Here is a 24,116-nt window from a genome sequence, read left to right as displayed (position 1 = left end):
ATTCTCACATGCTGCACGTGTTGTAACCACCAAAGTAGATAAAAATCATTAAAACACCGACCAGTGTGTCATGAGCACAAGGTCAGAACCCTTAGTATTCACAGACCAAAATGAGACTTGATAGGCTGGAGTCAGACAGCAGGGGAGGAGAGTTCTCCCTTTCTGACTAGTGGGGGCGAGGGAGAAAGGAGGGAGGGTAGGACTGGGAAAAGATGAGGGAGCGGACTGCAATCAGAATGTAATGGGAATAAATTAAAAATAAATAAAAATTTAAAAACAAAAACAAAGAAACTGGGCATAACGGCGCACGCCTTTGATCCAAGTACTCAGGAGGCAGAGGCAGGTGGATCTCTGTGAGTTTGAGTCTGGCTTGGTCTACAGAATGAGTCCAGGACAGCCAAGACTGTACAGAAAAACCCTGTCTCAAAACACAACCATAAAAATAAATAAATTCTTTTAAAAAACAACACACACACACACACACACACACACACACAGTGTGTACATAGAAGTAGATACCACATTCATGTTAGATTCTCTCTGAATGTGCAGCAAAGTTTGGTAAACGTCTCAAAATTGATGTGTGGCATCAAATAACTAATTATGAAAATCAGAAGTTGAACTTGGCAGTTGATGCTAGCAATACCAGCACGTACAGAGCAGATTCAGAAGGCTCAGGAAGGAATTTAAGGCTGTCCTTGGCTGTGCAGCAAGTTCAGTGTCAGCAACGACTACACACGACTATGTCTCAACATACACTAACACAGAATCTTATCAGTAGATATTGACGAAGCAAGGCAAAGTTTATTACCTAAACATGATTGTTAAAATATTCAGCAAACTGGAAATAGAAGATTTCTCAGCACGATAAAGAGCATCTATCTAGAGAAAGCTGGAGTCAGTCTTGTGCTGAGCTTAAAAGTTCACCTGTGTCAGTCCAGAAAGGGGTGAGTGGGGAAATAAAGCCATTTCATCTCACCACTGCTTTTCAATATCATGGTAGAAATCCTGCCTAGTGCAGAATGATGAGCAAAGGATTAAAGGTGTTGGCATACAGGTCTAGCAAACAAAGGACGGTCTGCGACTGTATGGTTGCTGATACAGAAAGTCCAAAAGAATTGATGCGGGGGCACTTTTTGACATCTGTTGAAAATAAATAAATGAAGTGCTACATTTGTCTTAGGAATATGTTGTGTTAGGAATAATGTCACAGGTTAAAGATGATTGTTTCATATTTTCTGGCATCCATGTTGAAAAAAAAAATTGTGGCGATGTTGTGGGAATGAACAAGCCTCCTGGAGAAGGTCCAGGAAGGCTTTCACAAGATTGCTACAGATAGCACTTCTGTCCCGCAGTCACAGCCATCACACGCCTAAGTAGTCCGGGCTGAAGATCAAAAGACAGCCACCACCAGGTGGCACCAGCCCACATCTGGAGCAAGTGGAATTTCTTCCCCCTGCCCACCCCCACCCCCAGCTTGACAAGGCCATTCATAAACCTTCCTTAATAACACCAGAAGTACTTATTTTAGAACCTCCATTCTTGCTATTTTGTCATAAAGTTCTGTTTGATACATACCGTTTTCCTAGTAGAGTATCTTCCAGTTTTTAGTACTCAAACATCAGAATTCGTAACCAACCTGAACAGTTTATAACATGTCATTAAAATGTCAAATAGTAAATTTAGAAAGTTAGAAAGAACCAATTGAAAATTTTAAAGCATTTGTATTTGATTCTATTTAACCAGAATATTATTCTAACATATAACCATTATAGATTATTATTGTGATTTATTTTGCATTGAGTTTTTAGAAATTATACAAAAATGTGAAGACGAATTTGCCATATTTCAGCTCCTGAGTAGGCAAGCAGAGCTACTGCTTATGACATTGTACACTGTGGCACTACAAATATCCCTGCAAACTAGTACAGCCACTTTGGAAATCTATCTGGTGCTATCTCAGAAAACTGGGAATAGGGCTTCCTCAAGACCCAGCTATTCCACTCCTTGGAATATACCCAGAAGATGCTCCAGCACACAACAAGAAAATTTGCTCAACCATGTTCATAGCAGCCTTATTCATAATAGCCAGAACATGGAAACAGCCTAAGTGTCCATCAGATGTTATAAAATTAGTATTTGTGTCCTCTGAGAGCATCCACCCAGCAGCGGTTTGAAACAAATGATGAGACTTAAAGCCAAACGTTGGGTGAAGCGTAGGGAGTCTTGTGGGAAAGTGGGGGGAAGGACAGAAAGACCTGGAGGTGACAGGAGCCCACAAGAAGACCAACAGAGCCAACTAGCCAGGGCCCAGAGGGGCTTGCAGAAACCGAAGCACCAGCCAAGGACCGTGCATGGACTGGACCTAGGCCCCCTACATGGATGTAGCCTACGGGCAGCTCAGGCTTCATGTGGGTCCACTAGTAAGGGGAGCAGGGGCTGCCTCTGTCGTGGACTCTGTTACCTGCTTTTTGACCACTCCCCGGGGGGCAGGGCTGCCTCTCCAGGCCACAGGGAAGAGGACATGCTCGGTTCTGATGGGTCTTAATGAGCCGGGGTTGATGGGTAAGGGGGGCGGGGGTTCTCCTTGTCTGAGGAATAGGGAGGCAGGGGGAAGACAGAGGGAACATGGGACCCAGAGGAGAGGGAGGAGGGGTTATGATCGGCATGTAAAGTGAATAAATAAATTAATTTTTAAAATTTATATTTATAATTGCTAAAGCTCAGTAAAATATTTCAAGCAAGATGATGTGTGGTGAAGGCCTCGGATGACTTACACACGCAGTCATGACCACGTCTGTCATGTGCTTAGTACTCTTGAAAAGTTTGCTCAGAGTAACAAAGAAATCTGTTAGCCTGGGGTGTTTCTGGTGCAGCAAAGAGCTCTGTTACATATGTGAAAACCATGCCGGTTATTTCGTGGAATGGAAGCAATATAGCATAGGGATATATCCAACATGGAGAAAATATCACGTGGTCATTATCTGTGTATGTATGTATTTTTTACTCTGCACTAGGTAATTATTTGAGGTTCACATTTAATTTCCTTATATGGTCCTTTTTTCCTCTTTCATCCAAGAACCTAGACACTCACTGGTATCATGTTACCCAACATACAAGTTTTAGGAACGGATTTTTTTGTGTTACACAGGATTGGCTTTTGGTGCTGACTCTATAGCATGTTGTTTTTCATGTTGTGTTCATGTTTGCCAAATCCTAGGACCACGCTTAGTGCCTCAGGACTCTAAATAAAAATAGTGCTTCAACATTCATTCTTAAACAAGTGTCTTCAACTGTGTCCCACTTGGAAATACAAAACATTTTTATGTAATCTTTAAATATTTCTGATGTATTACTCAGAGTAAAGTTTTGGAATTGCCGTCTCATTATTCTAAGGATAATCTAGGTTTAATAATTGGGCAGTTTAAAACAAAGCATTTATCACTTTCTGCTTTTTTTTTTTTGAAATCAGAATTTTCGTAAAATCACATAATCACACCAAATATAAAATTCAAAGAAAATGCTAAGGCTAGCTCCTACAACTACACCCAAGAATGGTGCATAAAGTATATGGCTATATACATTGTTCCATATTTACTAATTGATATTTTTATAATAAGTGTAGAATCTTAAAACTATGTAAAATGAGATTTTATTTAGTTTGTTGCCTCTAAGAAATATATTATTCTGCTTTTTAAAACTGTTTGGAAACAGTGGCTATCCTTTTTTTTTTTTTTTTTTTTTTTAATCTTGATGTTTAAAACAGTCCTTTGTAGAAGTTCCAGGGTAAATATTGTTTCATTTTTCTAGTGACATCTCTAGCCTCCATGGCTCCCACACATGTACCAGAGCATCATTTATCCATAAATACTGAGGTAAAATGTGAAGGTTTCACCCCACAGTTTTATTATATAGTCTGGCCTGACTTGCGGTTTCCTGTATAGGCCAGACAAGTCCCAAACTTGGGGTGATCATACGGCTTCTGCTTCCCAGATGCTGAGACTGTAAGTGAGTAACACCACACCTGATATAAATATATATAATCATTCATTGATTGGTGTTTGATCTGTTTCCTTTCTTTGTCATCAATGAACAATGCCATTTTTCAGGAAATTTTCTTTTTTCTTTCTTGTTTGTTTATTTGTTTGTTTGTTTGTTTGTTTTGAAGACAGGCTTTCTCTGTGTAGACTTGACTGTCCTGGACTCGCTTTGTAGACCAGGCTGGCCTCAAACTCACAGCGATCCTGCTTCCTCTGCCTCCCAAGGGCTGGATTAAAAGCGTGCGCCACCACACCCAGCTAGGAAATTATCTGAAAAGCATGAAATCTACTATAATTTTGATCTCCAAATATTTATAAAGAAGTCAAAAAGAAATTTTTGAAGCTACCATGCGTTTCAAATGCCTTCTCTTTTAAATAAATGTATCAAAGGTCCATATTTCCTGTGATTAGTTATAATGGCCTAAGGTAGTGAAGTGATGAAAGTAAGTACTTAGTTTTCATAAACTGTAGTGAAGTAAACTGAATGGTGATACACTGACTTCCAGATGAGTACATTTTAGGTTGCTCAAGTCATCTAAATACATCATGTAAGATTATATCTATAACACAGAATGCAATAATTCTCTACATGCAAGATTAGAAAGTCAACTTTGAACTTACTTTTTTCAATGCAAAGGATTATCTTTGATTTCTCAAGTGAATTTAAAAGTCCTGTAACATTTATGATTATTTTTGTGCCTGCACATTATAAAAAATGTTCCTTCCAGCTAATTAATATACTCATCAGTTTATTGACTTTTGCATTTCTGAAGTGTGCAATGTGTTATTGCTCGCGCGGTCAGCTGCTGTGCAGTAGATGACTAAAGCGTCCGGCCTGTCTCAACCTTTGCACCCTGTGGTCAACATTTCTCCCACCCCCTTCTTCCACTCCCACTCTTAATTACTGCGAACTTCCTTTATGTTAGTTTTCCTGTAAGATCAGTTCTTCAGACTGCATGAAGTCATACATCTGCCTTTATTATACTTAGGGCATTTCACTTAGTGTAATGTCAACATTATCATAAATGACAATTCCTTTATTAGTACTATGTATCTTATAAAATAGAATAAAAGTATTCTATTATATATAAAATATATAATTGAAAGTTTGTACTGTAACCTATTTATATTTTATCTTTCTAACACACACAAATATGAGTTCATAGTAGACTAAATTTAAAAAGTTAAAAATTGCAATAATAAAATATTTCTATCATAGAGATGTAGTGTAATAAAATTTATTTAATGTTTTTTTCCTCTCAAAGTAACTTATCTTCTCTTTTTCTTGTATTGATGTATCAGACCTTCTCAGATGATTTGCAAATACTGTTGACATATTCTAAGAGCTACTTTTTTACCTTGGTAACCCATGGTTTGCTCCATGGTTTGATCGAACATCTGGATTTGCTCTTGCTGCCCATGCTTTTGGAGTCGTACCTAAGAAATCACTCTCCTGACTCGTGTTTAGCTTGCCTCGCTTGTCAGTTCTTATGCTTATGTCTTTCATCCACCTGAGTTGACTGAGTTTTGTTTTTTGTCTTATGACATAAAGGTCTAGCTTTACCCTTTATAAAAGAGTAGTCAAGATTCCCAACACAAGTCTTTTAATGACTATTAGTGTAAATTCTTAGAGATTTTATTAAAATCAACTGATTATAAATAAATTTATTTCTAGCTTTCCATCTGATTCAATTGGTTGATGTGTGTCTCTGGTTTTATTAATGGTAGCATCTTGTTTGATTACAATGTCTTTATAGTTGATCCATATCCATGTTCATGAGTTTGGCAAACCATATGTTGAAAAATATTTAAAGAACTGTATATTAGGTATGTGCTTACCCCCCTTTTTTTTTGCATCACATTATAACAATGGTTTACACAGTACATACACTGTATGATTAGATGCGTTGGTTATGTGCAAAATTCAACCCCATTTTATGTAAAAGCCTTGAGTGAGTACCCAGGAGAAGTCTTGAACCCAGATTTTCACAACTACTAAGAAGATACAGACACACTGTGTTTACACATGGGAGAGTGTGTATGAAGGCTTCTGTTTCTTCTCTTTTGGTCTGGATTGTTTAAAGTTCAGAGTACCTTCTGATTCCACCAGAAATTTAGGCTTCTTACTATAAATTTTTCTGTGTGATGTCATTGGAATATTTGTTGGGTTACATTAGCTCTGTAGCTTGCTTTAAGTAATATTATTTTAATAAATTATTCTGCCCAATCTATGAACATGAAACCTCTTAATCATTTATTTGTATATCCTTTTATTTATTTCATCAGTGTTTTATAATTTTCAATATATATGTAATATATATTGTATCTATCTATCTATCTATATCTTTTCCTTCTTCTTGGAAACACTCCTGTTATTTTTATTTAGAAAATTGTCTTTTTAAGTAGAATTACTTGTTTTACCATTGTTTTGGTTTGTTATTTCATAAAAAAACATTTAATTTTTGATGTTTCCTTTCTAAGCTGCAACTCTACTAAATTTGAGAGTTATAAGTAGGGTTTATTTTATTTAATTTTAGTTTGTTTTATTTTATGCTGGGATGTCCTTAGAATTTCCTTTTATAAAACCGTACTGTCAGCAAAGAGACACACTTCTGCTACTTATTTTCCTGTATGAATGCCTTTTGTTTCATTAGCCTTGTTGCCCTGGTTAGAACTTCCAGCACTATGTTGAAGCAGTGATATTGGCATCTTGGTCTTGTTCTTGATCCTGTATGATGACTTTCGTCTTTCCCCCTCTGATTATGGCATTTGCTTTGAGTTAAATTATCTGTTTGAAAGATAGAAATTGCCCTTCTAGATGCTTCTAATTTGTGAAAGGTCTATAGAACTGTTCTGCTATAGTGGTTTCATAATGCTATTTTAAAACATTTTTTAGTATAAAATGGAGACATAGGAACTAGATAATGCTTGGATGCCTTTTCATATGTGAATTAATAAGGTGGTTATATTCATAAAATTAAACAGTATCCCATAATAATAAAGACAAAGCTAGTGGTTGGCATGAAGTATGGAGTATGTTAAGTGTATTTTACAAATGAAAAGAAGCCATTTATATATCATTCTGGAAACGGCAAAATTGTGGGCAAAAATGATACCTCAGTTGCTAGGGATTGGATGCAATTCTAAAGAGGGCTGTAAATACCCATATAACTACCCTGAAAAAAAGCATGTTAATTCACAACAAATATAATTGATGTGCTTGATCCATTTCTGAATATTATTGTAAGTTAAAGAGAAACAAAAAGCAGGATATTAGTTAAGAAACTCTACTAAAATACTTACAAAAAATATGGAAATTTTGTATAGATCCCTGAGAGACACAACTTTAAGTCACCATGATTAATTAATATGACCCATAAAACCTCTACTCCTGAGACTGATGAACTGTAAAAGGGGTACATGACCGAAATTGTATTCTTTCCATCCTGAACCCCAACCTCAGTCTAATGGAAAAACAGCAGACAAATCTAAATTGAAATTAATTTTCAACATAACTGACCAGAATTCTTCAGCGTGTGAATGTCATGAAGGGCCAGTAAAGACTGAGGAACTGTTACATACTGGAAGAGAATAAGGGAACATGGCAGTGATGACAATGACTAAATCTATTATGGGATCTGGGAGATAATTCTGGAACCAAAAAAAAAAAAGCTGGTGAAACCTTGAAAAAAATGTCTTTTTTATCCATAGTATTTTACTAATGCTAATTTTTTAGTTTAGAAAATGTCACTGTGGTTATATAAGCTGCTAGTAGGAGAAGCTGGACATATGGAAACTTGATGTACTGTCTTTGCAAGTCTAAAATTATTTCAAAATGAATGTAAAATATGGATGCTTAAGAGCTCCAATTTTAACTTCATTTATCTCTCAGTTACTTACAAGAAACCATTAGGAGACATAGGTTATTTTCCTCCATCTTCCTCATTAACTACTTTTGAAAGTCATGTTTATTTAAAATATATTTTGCTAGGCTCCTGTCTGCAAGCCAGCAGAACATCATTAATAGTAACAGGGGTTGGCTCTCTTTCCCTTCTGAGTGAGATCCAAGCATCCTCCCTAGGGTCCTCCTTGTTACTTATCTTCTTTGGGCCTGTTGATTGCAGTATGGTTATCCTGTGCTATATGACTAATAATCCACTTATAAGTGAGTATATACCATGTGTGTCTTCCTGGGTCTGGGGTGCCTCATCAGGATGTCTCCTGCTTCTATCCATTTGCCTGCAAGTTGCATGATGCCTTTGTTAATAGCTGAGCAGTATTCCATTGTGTAAATGTACCACATTTTCTTTATCCGTTCTTCGGTTGAGGGATTGAAAGGTTCCACCCAGTAGTGAATCAAAACAGATGCTGATACAGCCAAACAGTAGGCGGAGCTTGTGGAGTCTTGTAGAAGAGTGAGGGAAAGGATAGAGGGACCCAGAATGGACAAGACCTCCACAAGAAGACCAAGAGAATCAACTAACCTAGGTTCATGGGGGCTCACGGAGACTGAAGCACCAACCAAGGAGCATGCATGGACTGGGCCTCCTACACATGTAGCTGATGGGCAGCCTGGTCTTCATGTGGGTCCCCTAGCAAGTGGAGTGGGGGCTGTCTCTGACATGGACTCTGTTGCCTGCTGCTGGACCACTTTTGCCTAGCTGGGCTGCTTTGTCTGGCCTCGGTGGAAGAGAATGCTCTTAGTCTGGATGTAACTTGGTGTGCCTGGGTGGGTTGGTGGGCAGCGTGGGGAGCTCCCTTTTCTGAGAAGGGGAGAGGGAAACGATGGGAGGATGGAACCAGAAGGAGAAAAGGGAGGGGGCTGCGATCAGGATGTAAAGTGGGTAAAAAAAAAAAATAGCATATATTTTGGTGGGGGTTATTTTGGATAAAATATTGATCAAAGATCCAATGGTTAATAAAGAAACGGTAGCTGATAGAAATGAAAACAGCATTATACAGACTCTTCCTATACTGTTTGGTTTTCTAGCTACTTATGAGATCCCGTGAATAGCTTTCTTCTGCTTTTTCCACTTCTTTATTAACTGACTATTGACCATATGATCAATCTCCTGGCTTCTTCATGCTTGGGGTGTGTCATGATCTCCGATTTAAAATTGCTGTGCTCAAGGCTAGGGTACAGAGATGTGGAAAGCAAGGCAAGACAAATGGAAGTTTCACAGTGCCTGATGGGCTTGGCTCATGCCAGTGTGAAGGAGCAGTTCTTGAGACACAGAAGCACTGTGGAGACACCGCAGCTGTATCTGGGGTTTGGAAGCTAACAGTGAGCCTGTTTGCTTGGCAGACAAAGCTCAGTGCTGTTCCCTGGGCTCTATCTGCAGGTACCTGTTGTCCTCTCTGCAACTGTTGTTCTGCCAGGGCCTGTATAAAAGGGCAACTTTCATACTTTCGCTGCCAGCACCCGCACTGTTTGAAAGAAGATAACCAAGAAACATCATAGCAAGGGAAAGCAGAGCTATAAAGATTCTCCAGTCATATTTTATTATCTCTTAATTACTAAATCTGTGGCTTTGGCTATTTATTTGGACTCACTGAGTCTGTTCCCTTATCTGCAATTTAACATGCTAATGTGGTCTTACATAATAATTGTGATCATTAATACTTAGCACATCGGAGACTGTCACTAATTGCTGGCTTTTACCGTGCTTCTTTTATTTCCTTAAAAATCAGAATAGATGCTTTTTATTAATTTTTAATGTTTTTTCTTTTATTGAAAATAGATTTTTTTCCCTTATATAATATATCCTGAATGTGGCTTCTTCTCCTTGACTCCCCAATCCCTAATCCAGGAGCAATCTCAAATCCATAAATTTCCCCCTCCCATCTAAGTTCACCCTCTTGCTGTCTCTAATTAGAAAATGAACAGGTTGATTCTAAGGGATAATATTAAAAACATGCAATAAGATAAAACAAAAACTAACACATTGGAAATTGGACAAAACAAACGAAAAGAAAAGATCCCAAGAAAAGACAAAAGAATCAGAGGCCCACTTGTTTGCATATTCAGAAATCCCATAAAAACACTAAACTGGAAGCCATAACATATATGCGAAGGACCTGTAGGGTAAACCAAGAGAAGAAAAGATATGTAAATTAAATAAAAATTAATAAATAAGATAAAATTAAAAAATAATAATAATAGAAGAAAAGCCCTGAAACATGCTTATGAAGCAAGGACCCTCCAAAGACTCCGTTGAGTTTATTTCCCATTGGCCATCTATTGCTGGGCCTGCAGCATACCCTGAAGAGTGGTTTATTCCCTTCTGAGACTCCCTTGGATGACCCTGAGTTTTTATGTGCAGCTGTTTATGGGTTTGAGGTTGCTCCTGAGTTAGGGATGGGAGTGTGCATCCGCTTCCCCTTTCGGCTCGAGGACCCCATCTGGTGCAGACCCATGCAGGCCCTGTGCACACTGCCTCAGCCTCTGTGAGTTCAGATGAGCATGGGGTCTTGGGTTATTGGTGGCCTCCATCTCCTCTGGCTTTTACCTTCTTTCTGCTTCCTCTTCCACAGGGTTCCCTGAGTCCTGAGTCGAGGGATTGGACGGAGATACCCCTTTTAGGGCTAAGTGTTCCAAGGTCTCTCATTCTCGGCATAATGTCCATCTGTGAGTCTCTGCATTATGGTCCCATCTGCTGTATGGCAAAGGTTCTGCCATGCCAGCTGAGCAACGTGCCGATCTATGAGTACAGCAGAATGTCATTAGGACTCATCTCATTGCTACTTTTTAAAAAAAAAAATAAGCAGTAATATTTGATTTTACCCTTTGTCCCTGGGCAAAGGGTATTTCCACGTTCTTGGTCACATCCCTGGGCTATGTATTTCCAGGTTCTTGGTCACATAAAGAGGGTTAGATATGGGTTCCACCTCTTGGAGTATGCCTTCAGTCAGCTCAGATATTCGTTGGCTGTTCCCAGAAGCTTTATGTTACCAACGCAACCACTTCCCTTGCAGGTGGAGCATTATTGTAGAACAGAGGGTCTGTGGCTGGGTTGGTGTTTATGTTTCTCTTAGAATTCCTTCCTTACCAAAGACGCTGGCATGAAAGGTGAAGGAAGGCTTCATGTTGGCAGCAGCTCTACTCTGTGTTCAATAAGTTGTGTGTATGCTCTTCTCGACAATGGGGTCTTGCATTCAGCCTGTGAATATATAGGCTTATAGGCTTGGCAGCAGCCCGGCTTGTTAGGGAGTTCCTGTAGGATACCTTTGACCAAAAATGTTAACTAGATACAAGCCAGTTCTGGTACTGGAAGCTTCATTTGGTAACAAAAGATGGCCAGTTGGGGCTCTGTCTCCCCTGTTCTTTGGCGATTTCATTTAGATTGCTTTCATGTGTGTTAACATTTCAGGAAGCTGCTGCTGTGTTGGGTTTCCATGGGGCCCCTCCAGTGGCCCTCCATTCTGGCTGTGTCTCCCCACATTCCCTCCGTCCTCTGCCTCGCCTCTCCACCTCTCCATTTGATCTTCCCGTTCCAGTCCCATCCATCCATAACTATCTATTTCCCTTTCCTGGGGACATCTGTTTGTGCCCACCTACCCCGCCCTTACTCCCACGCTCCTTTACTTTATACCTGACCTCTGTGGTTGTAAGGCGCGGCCACACCCGATACTGGCAGCGACGGTTACCACTTGGTGGCAACTGTTACAGTTGCTACAGTTCCCGCACATGCGCAGACATAAGCCCTCTCAATGCACCCCTCCCGACAGGGGTATGCAAATGAAGTACTCCAACACAGCCTCTCATCTGCAGGCATGCTAATGCGGGCATGCTAATGGGACATGCTAATGAGACATGCTAATGAGGCATCCGAATGTAACCAATGAGACATTGACACGCCACATCCAGACAGTATTTAAACGGCGTGCTCGCAGGCAGTTGGGGTCTTTCGCTTCAGCTTCAAAGGATGCTCCCAATAAAGCACGATTGAGAAGAATCCTGGTGTCTGCGTCGTTCCTGCAGGCGGGAGGACGCGACATGTGGTGAGCTTAGTCAGCATTGACTTAGCACCTAATGTCCACATATAAATGAACACACACCATTTGTGTCTCTTTGGGTCTGGGTTCCCTCACTCGAGATCATTTCTTCTTTAGTTCCGTCCATCTACCTACAAATTTCACAGTTATTAGTTCTCCAACAGCTAATACCCCAAAGCACAGATGTACACGTTTTCTTTACCCATTCTTCTGTTGAGGGACGTCTAGGTTGTTTGCAGTTTCTGACTATTATAAGTGGCGTGGCAGTGAACATGGTTGAGCAACTGTATCTGCAGTAGGATGAAGTATCCTTGGGGTATATGGTCAAGGGTGCTGTAGCTGTATCCTGAGATAGAATGATTCTCGTCTTCCTGAGGAGCCACCATGCTGATTTCTACATTGGCTGTAGACGTTTGCACTCCCACCAGCAATGGATGAGTGTTTGCCTTAATCCACATCCTTGGCAACATGTCACATGGTTTATGGATCTTAGGCATTCTGACAAATGAAAGATGAAACCTCAGGATAGGTTCTTTTTTTTTTTTTTTTCCTTTGAGACAGGGTTTCTCTGTGTAGCCTTGGCTATCCTGGACTCACTTTGTAGACCAGGAACTCACAGTGATCCACTTGCGTGCACCACCACTGCCCATCTATCTCAGGCTAGTTTTGACTTGCCCTTTTTGTTAATAAGGATGCTGAATATTTAATTTTTTTCTCAGCTAATTGATTTTCTTTTGAGAGGTCTCTGTTTAGATGTATACTTCATTTTTAATTGGATTATTTGTCTTCTCAGTGCCTAATACTTTTTGAGTTGTTTATATATTTTGAATATTAGTCCTCTATTGGATATGTTGTTTGGTAAGAATCTTTCCTCATTCTGAAGACTACCATTTTTATGATGGTGTCATTTGCCATACAGAAGCTTTTCAGTTTCATGAGGTACCAATTATTACTTGTCTTTATGTGGTTTGTGTATCAGGATTACTGTAGCCTCATAACATGAATTGGGCAGTGTTTCTTCTGGTTTTTTTTTCTTTTTTAAATTTTAATTTATTATAATTTATTCAGATTACATCCTGAATGTTATCCCCTCCCTTGTATCTTCCTGTTCCCTCCCTCCTTCCCTCTTCTGCCCTGTTCCCCTCCCCTAGACCTCTGACAGAAGTGGACCTCCTCTGCCACCATATGACCACAGCCTATCAGGTCTCATCTGAATAGCCTCTTTCCTCTTCCTCTGTGTTTCTATTTTGTGGAATAGTTTGAGGAGTATTGGTATTAGCTTTTCTTTGAAAGTTTGGTAGAATTCTGTGCTACAGCCATCTAGCCCTGAGGTTTTTTGTTTGTTTGTTTGTTTTGTTTTTGTTTTTGTTTTTGTTTTTTAAGAGAGAGAGTGACACACTTTTAATTACTGCTTCTGTTTCACTAAGGGTTATAGGTCTACTTAAATTGCTTATCTGATTTTGATTTTACTTTGTAATTGGGATATATCAAGAAAATTACTGATTTCTTTTATATTTACTAATTCTGGTAGAGTCCAGATTTTTAAAGTATATCCTTTTAATTTTCTGGATTCCATCTGTGTTCTTATGTAGTAACTCCTTTCATTTTTAATCTTGTTAATTAGGATATTTTCTCTCTGCTTTTTAGTTAGTTTAGATAAGATTTTGTCAAACTTACTGGATTTCTCAAAGAACCAACTCTTTGTTTCATTAAATATTTTTGTATATTTTTTTTTATTGGTCGGTTTTTATTTTATTCATTTCAGCCCTGTGTTTCTTTTTTGTTGTCTTCTCCTCTTGGGTGTTATTTCTTCATCTTAGCTTTCAAGTATGGTGTGAAGGAACTTGTATGAGACCTCTGCGATATTTTAGGCATATAGTGCTGTGAACTCGCCTCATAGGACCGCCTTTATTGTTTCCCATAAGTTGGATATGTTGTAGATTCATTCTCACTCATAAAAAGTTCGTTATTTCTTTCTTAGTTTATGTCTTGACAGTTGTTCTGTTCCCATGATTCTGTCAGCTGTCTGTTGCTGCTCTTGTTGAAAACCAGCTTTAATCTGTTGTGGTCAGACAGGATGCAGGGTGTTACTTCAGTTTTCTTAGGTTTGTTGAGACTTGAATTGTGTCTGAGTATGTGGTCAATTTTTTTTCTCCTTTATTAATTTATTCTTGTTACATCTCAATGGTTATCCCATCCCTTGTATCCTCCCATTCTTCCCTCCCTCCCATTTTCCCTTTATTCCCCTCCCCTATGACTGTTCCTGAGGGGGATTACCTCCCCCTGTATATGTTATGTAGTCAGTCTTGAAAAAAAAATTCCATGAAATGCTGAGAAGAAATTATATTATTTTGTGTTTGGGTGGAATGTTCTGTAAATATCTGTTAAGCCCATTTGGTTTATAATATCGTTTAGATCCTGCATTTGTCTGGTTAGTTTTTGTGTGGCTGTCCTGCCTATCGGTGAGAATGGGATATGGAAGTCTCCCACTATCACTGTGTGAGGGTCATTGTATGATTTAAACTGTAGTAGTATTTCTTTTACAAACTTGGCTGTCCTTGCGTTTGGGGCATAGATACTAAGAATTGCAGTGTCCTCCTGGTGGGGTTTTCTTTGATGAGTGTGTGGTGTCCTTCCGTATCTCTTTTGACTCATTTGGTTTAAAACCTATTTTGTCAGATATTAAAATTGCTACCCCAGTTTGCTTCTTAGGTCTGTTTCCTTAGAATATCTTTTTCTATCCTGTTTACCCTGGGATGAAGTCTATCCTTGATGTTAAGATGTGCTTTTTAGATGTAGCAGAATGATGGATCCTATTTTTGTAACTATACTGTTAGTCTGTGCCTTTTTGGGGGGAATATAATTTTGATGTTAAGAGGTATCAATGAACAGTGTTGATTACTGTTATTTGTTGTGACAGTGGCGGTGGTGGTTGTGTGTGTGTGTGTGTGTGTGTGTGTGTGTGTGTGTGTGTGTGTGTGTATGTGTTTCCCTCTTTTGATTTACTGGTCTGGGGTTATTTATTCCTTATGTTTTCTTCATTGTAGTTTACTTCTTTAGGTTGGAGTTTTTTTCCCAGCACCTTCTGCAGGTCTAGATGTGTGTGTGTGTGTGTGTGTGTGTGTGTGTGTGTGTGTGTGTGTGTGTGTGTATACCTTAAATTTAGCTTTATCATAGAATGTCTTACTTTCTCCATCTATTCCGACAGAAGGTTTTGCTGATTAAATATAGCAATGTGGACTGACGTGTGAGGTCTCTGAGAGTCTGTAGAACATCTGTCCAGGCCCTTTTGGTGGCTTTGGAATTTTCCATTGAGTTGTCAGGTGTTATTCTAATAGATCTCCCTTCATAAGTTGCCTGGGCTCCTTCTCTTACAGCTTTTAATATTTTCTCTCTCTCTCTCTCTTTTTACATTTACTGTTTTGATTATTATGTACCAGGGAGTCTTTCTTTTCTAGTCGGTCTATTTGATGTTCTGGATACTTCTTGAACCTTGATAAGACGTCTTCTCCATTTTAGTTAGGGAACTTTTCTTCTGTGATTATTTTTGGTTGAAAATATTTCCTGTGCCTTTGGCCTGTGTTTCTTCTTTTTTCTCTTTTGCTGCCGTTCTTACACTGGGTCCTTTAATAATTTTCCTGATTATCATAGCGGTTCTTATGAACAGTGATGGACTATTACAAATCAAGGGAGTTGATGACACTAAATAACTTTGTTCATTCAAAAGTATTGTTAAGTTCTTGTTTCAGTCTTTGTGTTTTCTGTCTTACAGAGACGACGAAGAGAAGAAAAAGCCTCCCTCAGAAGGTACTGATGAGAAGGCCAATGGAACACACCCAAAGACCATCAGTCGTATTGGGAGTACAACTAACCCATTTTTGGACATTCCTCATGACCCAAATGCTGCTGTATACAAAAGTGGATTTTTGGCTCGCAAAATCCATGCAGATATGGACGGAAAGAAGAGTAAGCATTGCTGACTGCCATTTTCTATTTATTTCATCTTTAGGTTCAAATTTTAAAGTGAGTTCATTTGAAGTAAAGTCGAGGATAAAGAAAAAATTTCTATTTATGTAAAGAACTATTCTTGAAGTTAGAGACGTCATCCAGTCTTAAACCAGGAACTAATTCCCTTTTGTGCCTGATCTTTTCAAAGTCATTTCAGAAGTCTAGAAATGGAAAACCGCTCACAGGTTATTCGTTTCCCCAGGTCTCATTCATTTGTGTAGCCATGGCTTCAACAAATAATACTGAGTAACACTATGTAGCATTACAGGGATGGCCACAGACCCTGTCTTCATGGATTTACATTTTCGACGCCTGGGGAAAGGTTGAATTTGTAGCTCATAGAGTAATCAGTAACATAAGGTCCCAGAGACAATGACGACAGGATATGTGGAGCCGGTGGGCCTTTGGTAAGATGAAAAGGTAGCACGCGGGGCAGTGTGATGTCATTAGAGCTGGGAAGGTGAAGGGACCACCATTGATGGCTCCCCGTTTCTCTGTGTATCAAATAATATTTTCAGGTAGGAAAGGTATTTGAAATTTGAAAAGAAGGAAATGTGTTCACCTAGTTAGAATAATATTTGGAGGAAGTGAGTCAACCGTTTGATGTAGCTGAATAGGCTAAGGCAAGATTTCTTCATGCTTAAAATTAGTAGACTTTACCTCTGGGGTGTCTTCTGCCTTCCTGCAGACACAAACGTGGAGTGAGGGAGCGGGCAGTCTGTGACTGAGCACTTTCCTCACGGGATTACCATAGTCAGCTAACTTGCAGTGAGGACAGCCCCTGTGCTGTAGTGGCTTTGATACTGGCTAGTACCGCTGAATGCATTTCCTGATGGTTCAGGAATCTAGGGGCACCTCTACTGCATTTCCTGTGGATGTCATACACTTGCCTGACAGACTTAACTTTCTTTCTGACAACATTGCGCTTCGTCCCCTTGGCTGCAAGTGACACTAATTAAAACCAGCGTCGGAAAAAGACACCCCTGAAGAAGAAAGATTTCTACCAAAGTACACGTTTCCTTTATGCCTCTGTGTAGCTTTGCATGTTAGCTGCATTTTTTTTTTCAAATTGTCTTTATGTACAGACGGGTACACGACTCTTAGCCAGCTGCATATAAATCAATACTGGCAGTAAAGAGCTTTGTAATCCTTTCTAACTTTTCACTTAGTATATTATAGGTCAGGCCTGTTTCCCTAACTCAGGGGGTAAAATACTGTGACTAAAGGCATCCACTTGGTTGCAGCAGCAAGAAGAAGAAGAGATTCCCTAGGGAAAAGTATGATGCAGGCCTCAGAACGGGAGCTGCTGCAAGTCGTCACTAGATGATCATGTCTTCATTTCAGCAAGCACATGCATCCCTTTCCATGCACCAAATATGGATCGCCTAGTGGCAGCCCAGCCTGCTTCGATTCCTATTTAAAGCCGCAGATACACTCCTTTGTCTGCAACTTGTTATATTCACCTTCAGCTCTCATCTCCAAGGTGTAGGTATAGTTGTAACCATTTTCTCCAGTTAGTTATTTATGTAGATTCAGTCCATGCGCTAAATATAAAAGAAAGGCATGTCTGATATAACCAGTTTATAGAGGTAACAGACATTTATAAATACAGAGAAACAAAATAAGTCTATTTTAAAATGCCTGGTCAGGAAACTGTTTTAAAAGTCCAAGGTGTTAGGACATACTAGAATTCCAGCACTTAGGAGGCCGAGGGAAGATGATAAGGCGTTTAAGACCTACCCAGCTTCATAGTAAGTTCATGGCCAGGACCAGCCCACACAGTGAGTTAAATTGTGGCTGCGTATGTACGCTGGCATCACCTGTTTCTCTGAAGACAGCATTGTTATGTGCCTTTCATAAGAGCACAACTTCTATTGCGAGATTATTTTCCTCCAAATCATTGACTTGTCTTGAAAAGACCACCTGTTCATTCCAAGATTTGATATCTTTTTTTTTTTTTAATTGTCTCATGGGCTCAAGATTTTCAGATTAAATACGTAATTTTCACGTGAGCATTTTTTAAATCTTTTAATGTTTTATTTCATTTTTTGCCTTCTAGAAATATACTCAGAAATGGTATTTCCAGGAGAACGCTAATGGTTCGGGTCGAGTGCCCATATCCTATAGAAGTGAATGTGTTTACCAGAAGCATTGACTCTGACATTCAGGGAAAGCTGTGGAAAGTCAAATTTGGAAAACCAGATGCATCTTTAGTATTTTGTCCGACAGAATGAAAAAAAATTACAAATACTTGTTTTATCTGTTTGCTGCTACTTGTGGAAACCAAGAAAGTGATTAAATACTCAAAATACATTCCACTTGACCAAAGTCAGTAATAACTTAACGATAATAATAATTGCTCAGTCTTGATCCCAAGCACTTCATGCAAAAACTCATTTAAGTTTGCCATACAGAGCAAGAGCTGTCATCCACTCAGATAAATGAAATCCTCTGATTCATCTGAGCCCAGGCTCTACCCAGTGCGGAGTAACAGCGTAACAGACAAAAGGACCTGATTCTGCCTAGGTTATTGTTAAAAAGCAATTTGAAGGAGAAAACAATTGAGTTCTGCATTTGTTGTGGTGGAGACAGTCCATTGCTTGTGTGACATACATTTAAGTGACTGAAGGTTGTAAAATAGGATCAGTGGACTCTGCACTACGTCAGAGCCATTTCCAACCGACCATGGCTCTGCAGATAATCTCAGCCTTGTGCCAGGCCTCCCCACAGAAATTGCTACTTTTCTGTCCCCCGTGTCACCTGTGATCATGACGCCTTCTGCTCACTGGCATAGTGTATAAGAAAAGTGCGCTCGTATCTAATATCATATTACTATCTTTTCGGTAAAAATGTGGACTAATGAAGTGTTTAGATAGCTCCATTTTAAATCCCGTGTAAGTTAAAGTACAGCTAAGCAATTCTCCAGTATTGTAGACACAACCTGTATGCCTCGAAGCATTTGCATATGGCTGTACTGTTTAGAAAGGAATCACAGTTTGTAACTAGTGAGTATAAACTTGTTGCCAACCACAGCTCAGCTGAAGTACATCACAAAATACTGAAAGTTGAGAGGCTAAAGTATGGTGGAGAGTGGCTGACAGGTCCCTGTAGTTACACCCCGATAGAGGAGAAAAGAGAAGACAAAAGCAGAGGTCGCCAGTACTTAGGAAAGGCTGCTATTTGATATAAGAAGTGATTTAAACAATACAACAGTTGAATGCTTCTGTAAACAGTACTGTAAATTATATATATATATATATATATATATATATATATATATATATATATATGTGCTAAATACTTGGTCTTCCATAGAACTATACTTGCAACCAGAGAATTACTTATAAAGTGATTTTCTTCTAAAAATTTAAGTTAAAGCATAGATTAAAAGAAGAGAGATGTAGCATTATCAATGATTCATACCTATAACATGCATTTTAACACAAATTTCCCCATGTGTATAGTTCAGGGGCTCCTGTCAAGGTACCAGCCCCCTCTCCAGTCAAGAAGAGACTTCTCATACCAATTAACACAACCAAGGCCGTCTCCACAGGCGCACAAAGAGGCCTATCCCTCAGAGGACTTCAGGTCCTTTCAGATTTGAAGCAGTATCTCAAACAGTAAAATCTCTCTAGTGTCCAGATTGACCCTAGTCTCCCATAAAAGGAGTTATGAAATAAAAATAGGGAGCCAAGTCAGCATAAAAAATGTGTTCTTCTAAAAAAGGAAAAATACTGCTTACACAGAAAACAAAACAGTGTCACCATTTATATATAGGTTGAAAACCGATTAGGAAAACTATAAACATGTGAAGTTAAAGTCATGCTAATTAGCGTGACTGTGGTAATTCACAACTGTCAGATTGTGTCCTCTAAGTACAGATTTTATTTGTTAGTAATACCTTAGTAAAGGTAACACGTTGCTGTGGATATACTTCCGTTGGGAGAGGCTAGCCGTCCATGCACAAAGCACTTATTTCTAAGCTCAGCACCTGTTGTTCTTAGTGACGTAGTGAGCTCAAGGCCGGCCATACCTATATGGCACTATGTCTAAAAAAAGAATAAATTTTTTTGGTGGGGGGACACAATATCTTCTTTTATACATGTTCCTGGCATAATCTACTTGGTATGTAGAACAGGTTGGTTTGGTAGTCACTGAGAACTGTCTGCCTCCAAGTTCTGGAGTGAAAGATATGTGGCACCACCAACTATGGAAAAAAAATTTTTTCACTAAAACAAAAACAAAAAACCAGCAACAAAAATAAGCCAATGTTCTCAGGGTGTTCCTTTTAACTACAGAAAACAATAGAAATGTAAATTAGAATACATAAGATGAAGTGGTGATTGTTTGCTAAATCCTTCTCTATCACAACTAGTAGCCAATAGAGAATGTTTATAATCATTAAGACAGAGTGAAAAAACACACGCTTCTGCGTTTCGTGTTTGCTAACCATTAGGAGAAATAAAAGTGTTGAAAAGAAGATCCCTTGTGGGGGGAAAGGGACCAGAGAGGCGAATCAGAGTTTACCATTTTAGTAATTTTAAGTGTTTAATTGTTGCATCTTTGTGTTGATTCTGTGCTGATATTATATACCTGTGATGTCTTTGAAGTATTTTAACATTGGTAGCACTTTAAGGCTGAGGGAACTCATGATGGGAGCCATTTGCAGTTTTCTTCATTGGCATGCAGGTGGCTGGGTACCACAACATATCGTGCACAGAAAGCTAGGGACTTCAGCTCACTTAGAGGGATTTGCACAATTGTCCGTCATCAGAAGTTTCAAAAATTCAGTCCTGCATGTCAAACATGAGGCGAGTAAATGTTATCCTGAGTCACACATACTGAAAACAAAGTTGATAATGGCATTGCAGGCAGAATCCTTTGCTATTGTATAACATTCAGAACAGTGATACTGTAATTAAGAGATAATAAAAGTGATATTTTTCTCCAAAAGACAGTTGTCTCTTGTAAGAGAGAGACTCATTTAAGAAAAGAAAAAAAAAAAACAAATATTTTAAAAGAAGCTAAGGTCTCCCCTCCCCTTTCTACTTTGCTCTTCTTTGGAAACTGGGTACCTAATAAGTGTTAGCTATCCACACACGGTCCAAGAGCTGTCCAGTGAAAGATGCCATAGATGTATCCAATAGAGGTGCGGTAGAGTTTCCTGTATTTTCCACAAGAAGGCCCTTTCACAGTCCTACCTCCAAAACCAAAACCTCCTTTTTGTTGGCTGTGTCTTTAATTTAAATCTACCCTTTTCGGCAATGAAGTTAGTGAAAAGAGGCCACCCACCGTTCTCCTCAGAAGCAGTACTTTTGACAGGGAACAGGAGAACATAAACTGCCAATCTCAGCACCAAAAAAGTCTGGGTACAGAGTCTCTGACGTATTTCTTGCTGGAAGAGAAATGCAGTTTTCGCTGCATCTAATTTTTAGAAGTGCTTCTATTTTTACTGTTTACCCTTTAGGTTTAGTTAACATTTAAGAGAAGGAAGAAAATAAGTTCAGTATTTCTGCAATGGTAATATAATGCAAGTATTGAATTCTTCAGTAATTAAAATTGAAATTAAAAATATTGTGTGGGGAATGCACAGTGGAACTCATAGGTTCGGTTATGCATGATGCCCTGGACCCAGTACCTAGGAGCCCCAGTAACAATGTGAACAACAGCAGAGTAGTTCCACTTTCCTCAGATCCCTACTCTCTAAAATTGGGGACAGGAATAAACCCTGTCAGCTAATGCCATTTTCCCCATGCATTAAGCAGCCATTGTGTACTCTTGTTATAACGTTTGTATTTTGCAGTAAATCAGCATGGATTTCTTTTTCCTTCTTTTTAACTTAATGGATAGAAGATTCATTCTTAACAGGTCCCAACAAACTCAACCCAAGATTCGTTTTTCCTTTCCTTCTTTCCTCTTAAAGGAAGCACTTTGCACCATTCCTTTGCATGTTCAAGCTGCCAGCATCCCTACCCTTGTGCTCTGGGTCTGTTAGGAAGTACAGTAACGTTTGTAGAGAAGTTACAAAACCGAGACAGTGCGTTGGAGATGGTTACTAAGGACCTAACTGTGTAAGGAGTATGGCCATGGTGGGCATGTATGTGGGTGGTAAAGGGACCTTGGGCTGGCTCGATCCTGATGATTTGGGATTGCATCTCGCTGCTCAGAGCAGCATTCAGTTTAAACCTTATGAATTGCTAACTTGTAGAATTTCCTGCTGGGTAGCTGAGACCACAGAAGCAAAGCTACAGATAAAAGGGGTTGAACTAGTTCCCTAGAAGAATTAATCATAGTACCAAAACTTTATGTACGAGAATTTTGGGCTCCATACAGCACCAAATTAAGAATCTGACCTTTGAAATGAGATAGGTCATCGATACATTTTTTTAAAAAAAAATTTTCTGAGCACCAGTTTTGTGCCAGTAATACTTACTCTTGGAGGGGAAGGTAGGAAGAGACAAATATATCTGAGTAGGTGTCACTGAACTGAGCAGAGCGCGAAGCCACAGAAGGAAGGGAACGAAACCTTTTGTGATAGAGATTATGGGTGAGAATATTCCAACAGAAACTGAGCAGAACACGGAAGCCTCAAGCTGGAGACACTTACACCTGTGCTTGGCTCATAGAAGGAACCGGGCCGTTATTTTCGCTACAGAATATCATGGTCTTGCTAAAAGGGTATGGCATAGCCGTACAGTCTCCCCCTTTGCATCTGTTGTTTGTTGAATGACATAGCATCATACAGCTTTAAAACGAGTTTACTACTACAGTGTGTACATCATCATAACATTTTTACAAGGCTGTATATCATATTAGTGATAGTAGTTGTCCCTAGACTACTAATCTGATATTTTATGGAGGGTGTTGTTACTTTATGGTTTTTGTGTGTGTGTGTGTGTGTGTGTGTGTGTGTGTGTGTGTATTTAAGTTTTTGTTTTTTGCCACTGATGTAGACAAATATGTGTATGCATCCTGAAACGTGTTAGGTAATTATACATTAATGCAACAGTGTACTTTAAAGTCATAGCCAAATGTAGTTAATTAAATATTAGAATGTTTGGAAAATGGTAGTACACACAGAAAATTATAGCATGTATTACCATGTGATTATCATTCAAAAATGGTCATGAGTAAGGTATGATTGCAGGTATTTTCTCTGGGATTTAAGACTGTTGCACGGTCATCTCTGGCTACAGAGCTCTAGTTCCAACTGCTGGGTACTGATGGGCTATGTGCACATGACCTGGGAGCATGGCCCGTGCACTTAACTCATCTCTCCATTGCTGTCGTCCCTAGACAAGCGTGTGCTCTGGAAATAGTTGCTGTGCTGTGTTGTCCAGGATTTTATAAAAAACATCTACATGTTCAGTGTAAATACAACCCTGACTAGATGCAGGCTTAACTACAAATGCATGAAGGAGTCTACAGGAGAAAGATGTTCACTGGAGAAATGCTAGTGTCTGAAGACCTGAGAAATAGCAACTACATCAAGGTCCATTCTTGGGAATTGAGCATACTGCCTTTGGGAACTCTTTTCCTTTTCTTTTCTTTTCTTTTTCTTTTCTTTTCTTTTCTTTTCTTTTCTTTCTTTTTTTTTTTTTTTTTTTTTTTTTTTTTTTTTTTTTTTTTTTTTTGAGACAGGCCTTGGCTCTCCTGGACTTAACTTTGTAGACCAGGCTGTACTCAAACTCATAGAGATCTGCCTGCCTCTGCCCCTGTCCCTGCCCCTGCCCCTGCCCCTGTCCGTGTCCCTGCCTCCCTGAGTGCTGGGATCACAGTCATGGCACCCTGCTGGAACTGTTTTCCCCCTGTGAGGTGGGTGGCTAGTATCCGTCACTGACAGAAGCACAGGTAGGGAACCCAGAATACAGAGACCAGGCTCTGCTGTTCACAGTAAATGGATGAGCTTGGAGGATGGTTTATTAGTTGACAGAGTTTTAGCGTCATTTAGTGACTGGCAGAAGAAAAGGAGCTGTTTTGTCAGTCTTGGGGGATACACAGAGGTCGCCCTTTAATGGGAAGGTGGGGGGCACTTGACAGCTGAGGCAGTCTGATAAGTGCAAGACTTTCGGC

The 24,116-nt window shown here is 39.3% G+C and overlaps 1 protein-coding gene across 10 annotated transcripts in view; it reads left to right on the top strand.

Annotated features, from left to right (window-relative positions):
- PSD3 (pleckstrin and Sec7 domain containing 3) overlaps positions 1-24,116 on the top strand; it is a 541,746-nt gene that overhangs the window by 450,805 nt on the left and 66,825 nt on the right. For all 10 annotated transcript variants that reach the window (XM_084758401.1, XM_084758398.1, XM_084758403.1 and 7 more), the window contains one exon: positions 15,808-16,001. In XM_084758401.1, coding sequence (XP_084614527.1) covers positions 15,808-16,001 — 194 coding nt within the window. The remainder of the gene's footprint in view (positions 1-15,807; positions 16,002-24,116) is intronic.

Source organism: Acomys minous, assembly GCF_964271855.1.
Source record: "Acomys minous genome assembly, chromosome: 15".
NCBI classification, from domain to species: domain Eukaryota; kingdom Metazoa; phylum Chordata; class Mammalia; order Rodentia; family Muridae; genus Acomys; species Acomys minous.
The sequence above is the reverse complement of the archived record's forward strand: the minus strand, read 5'-3'. Positions and strand labels throughout refer to the sequence as shown.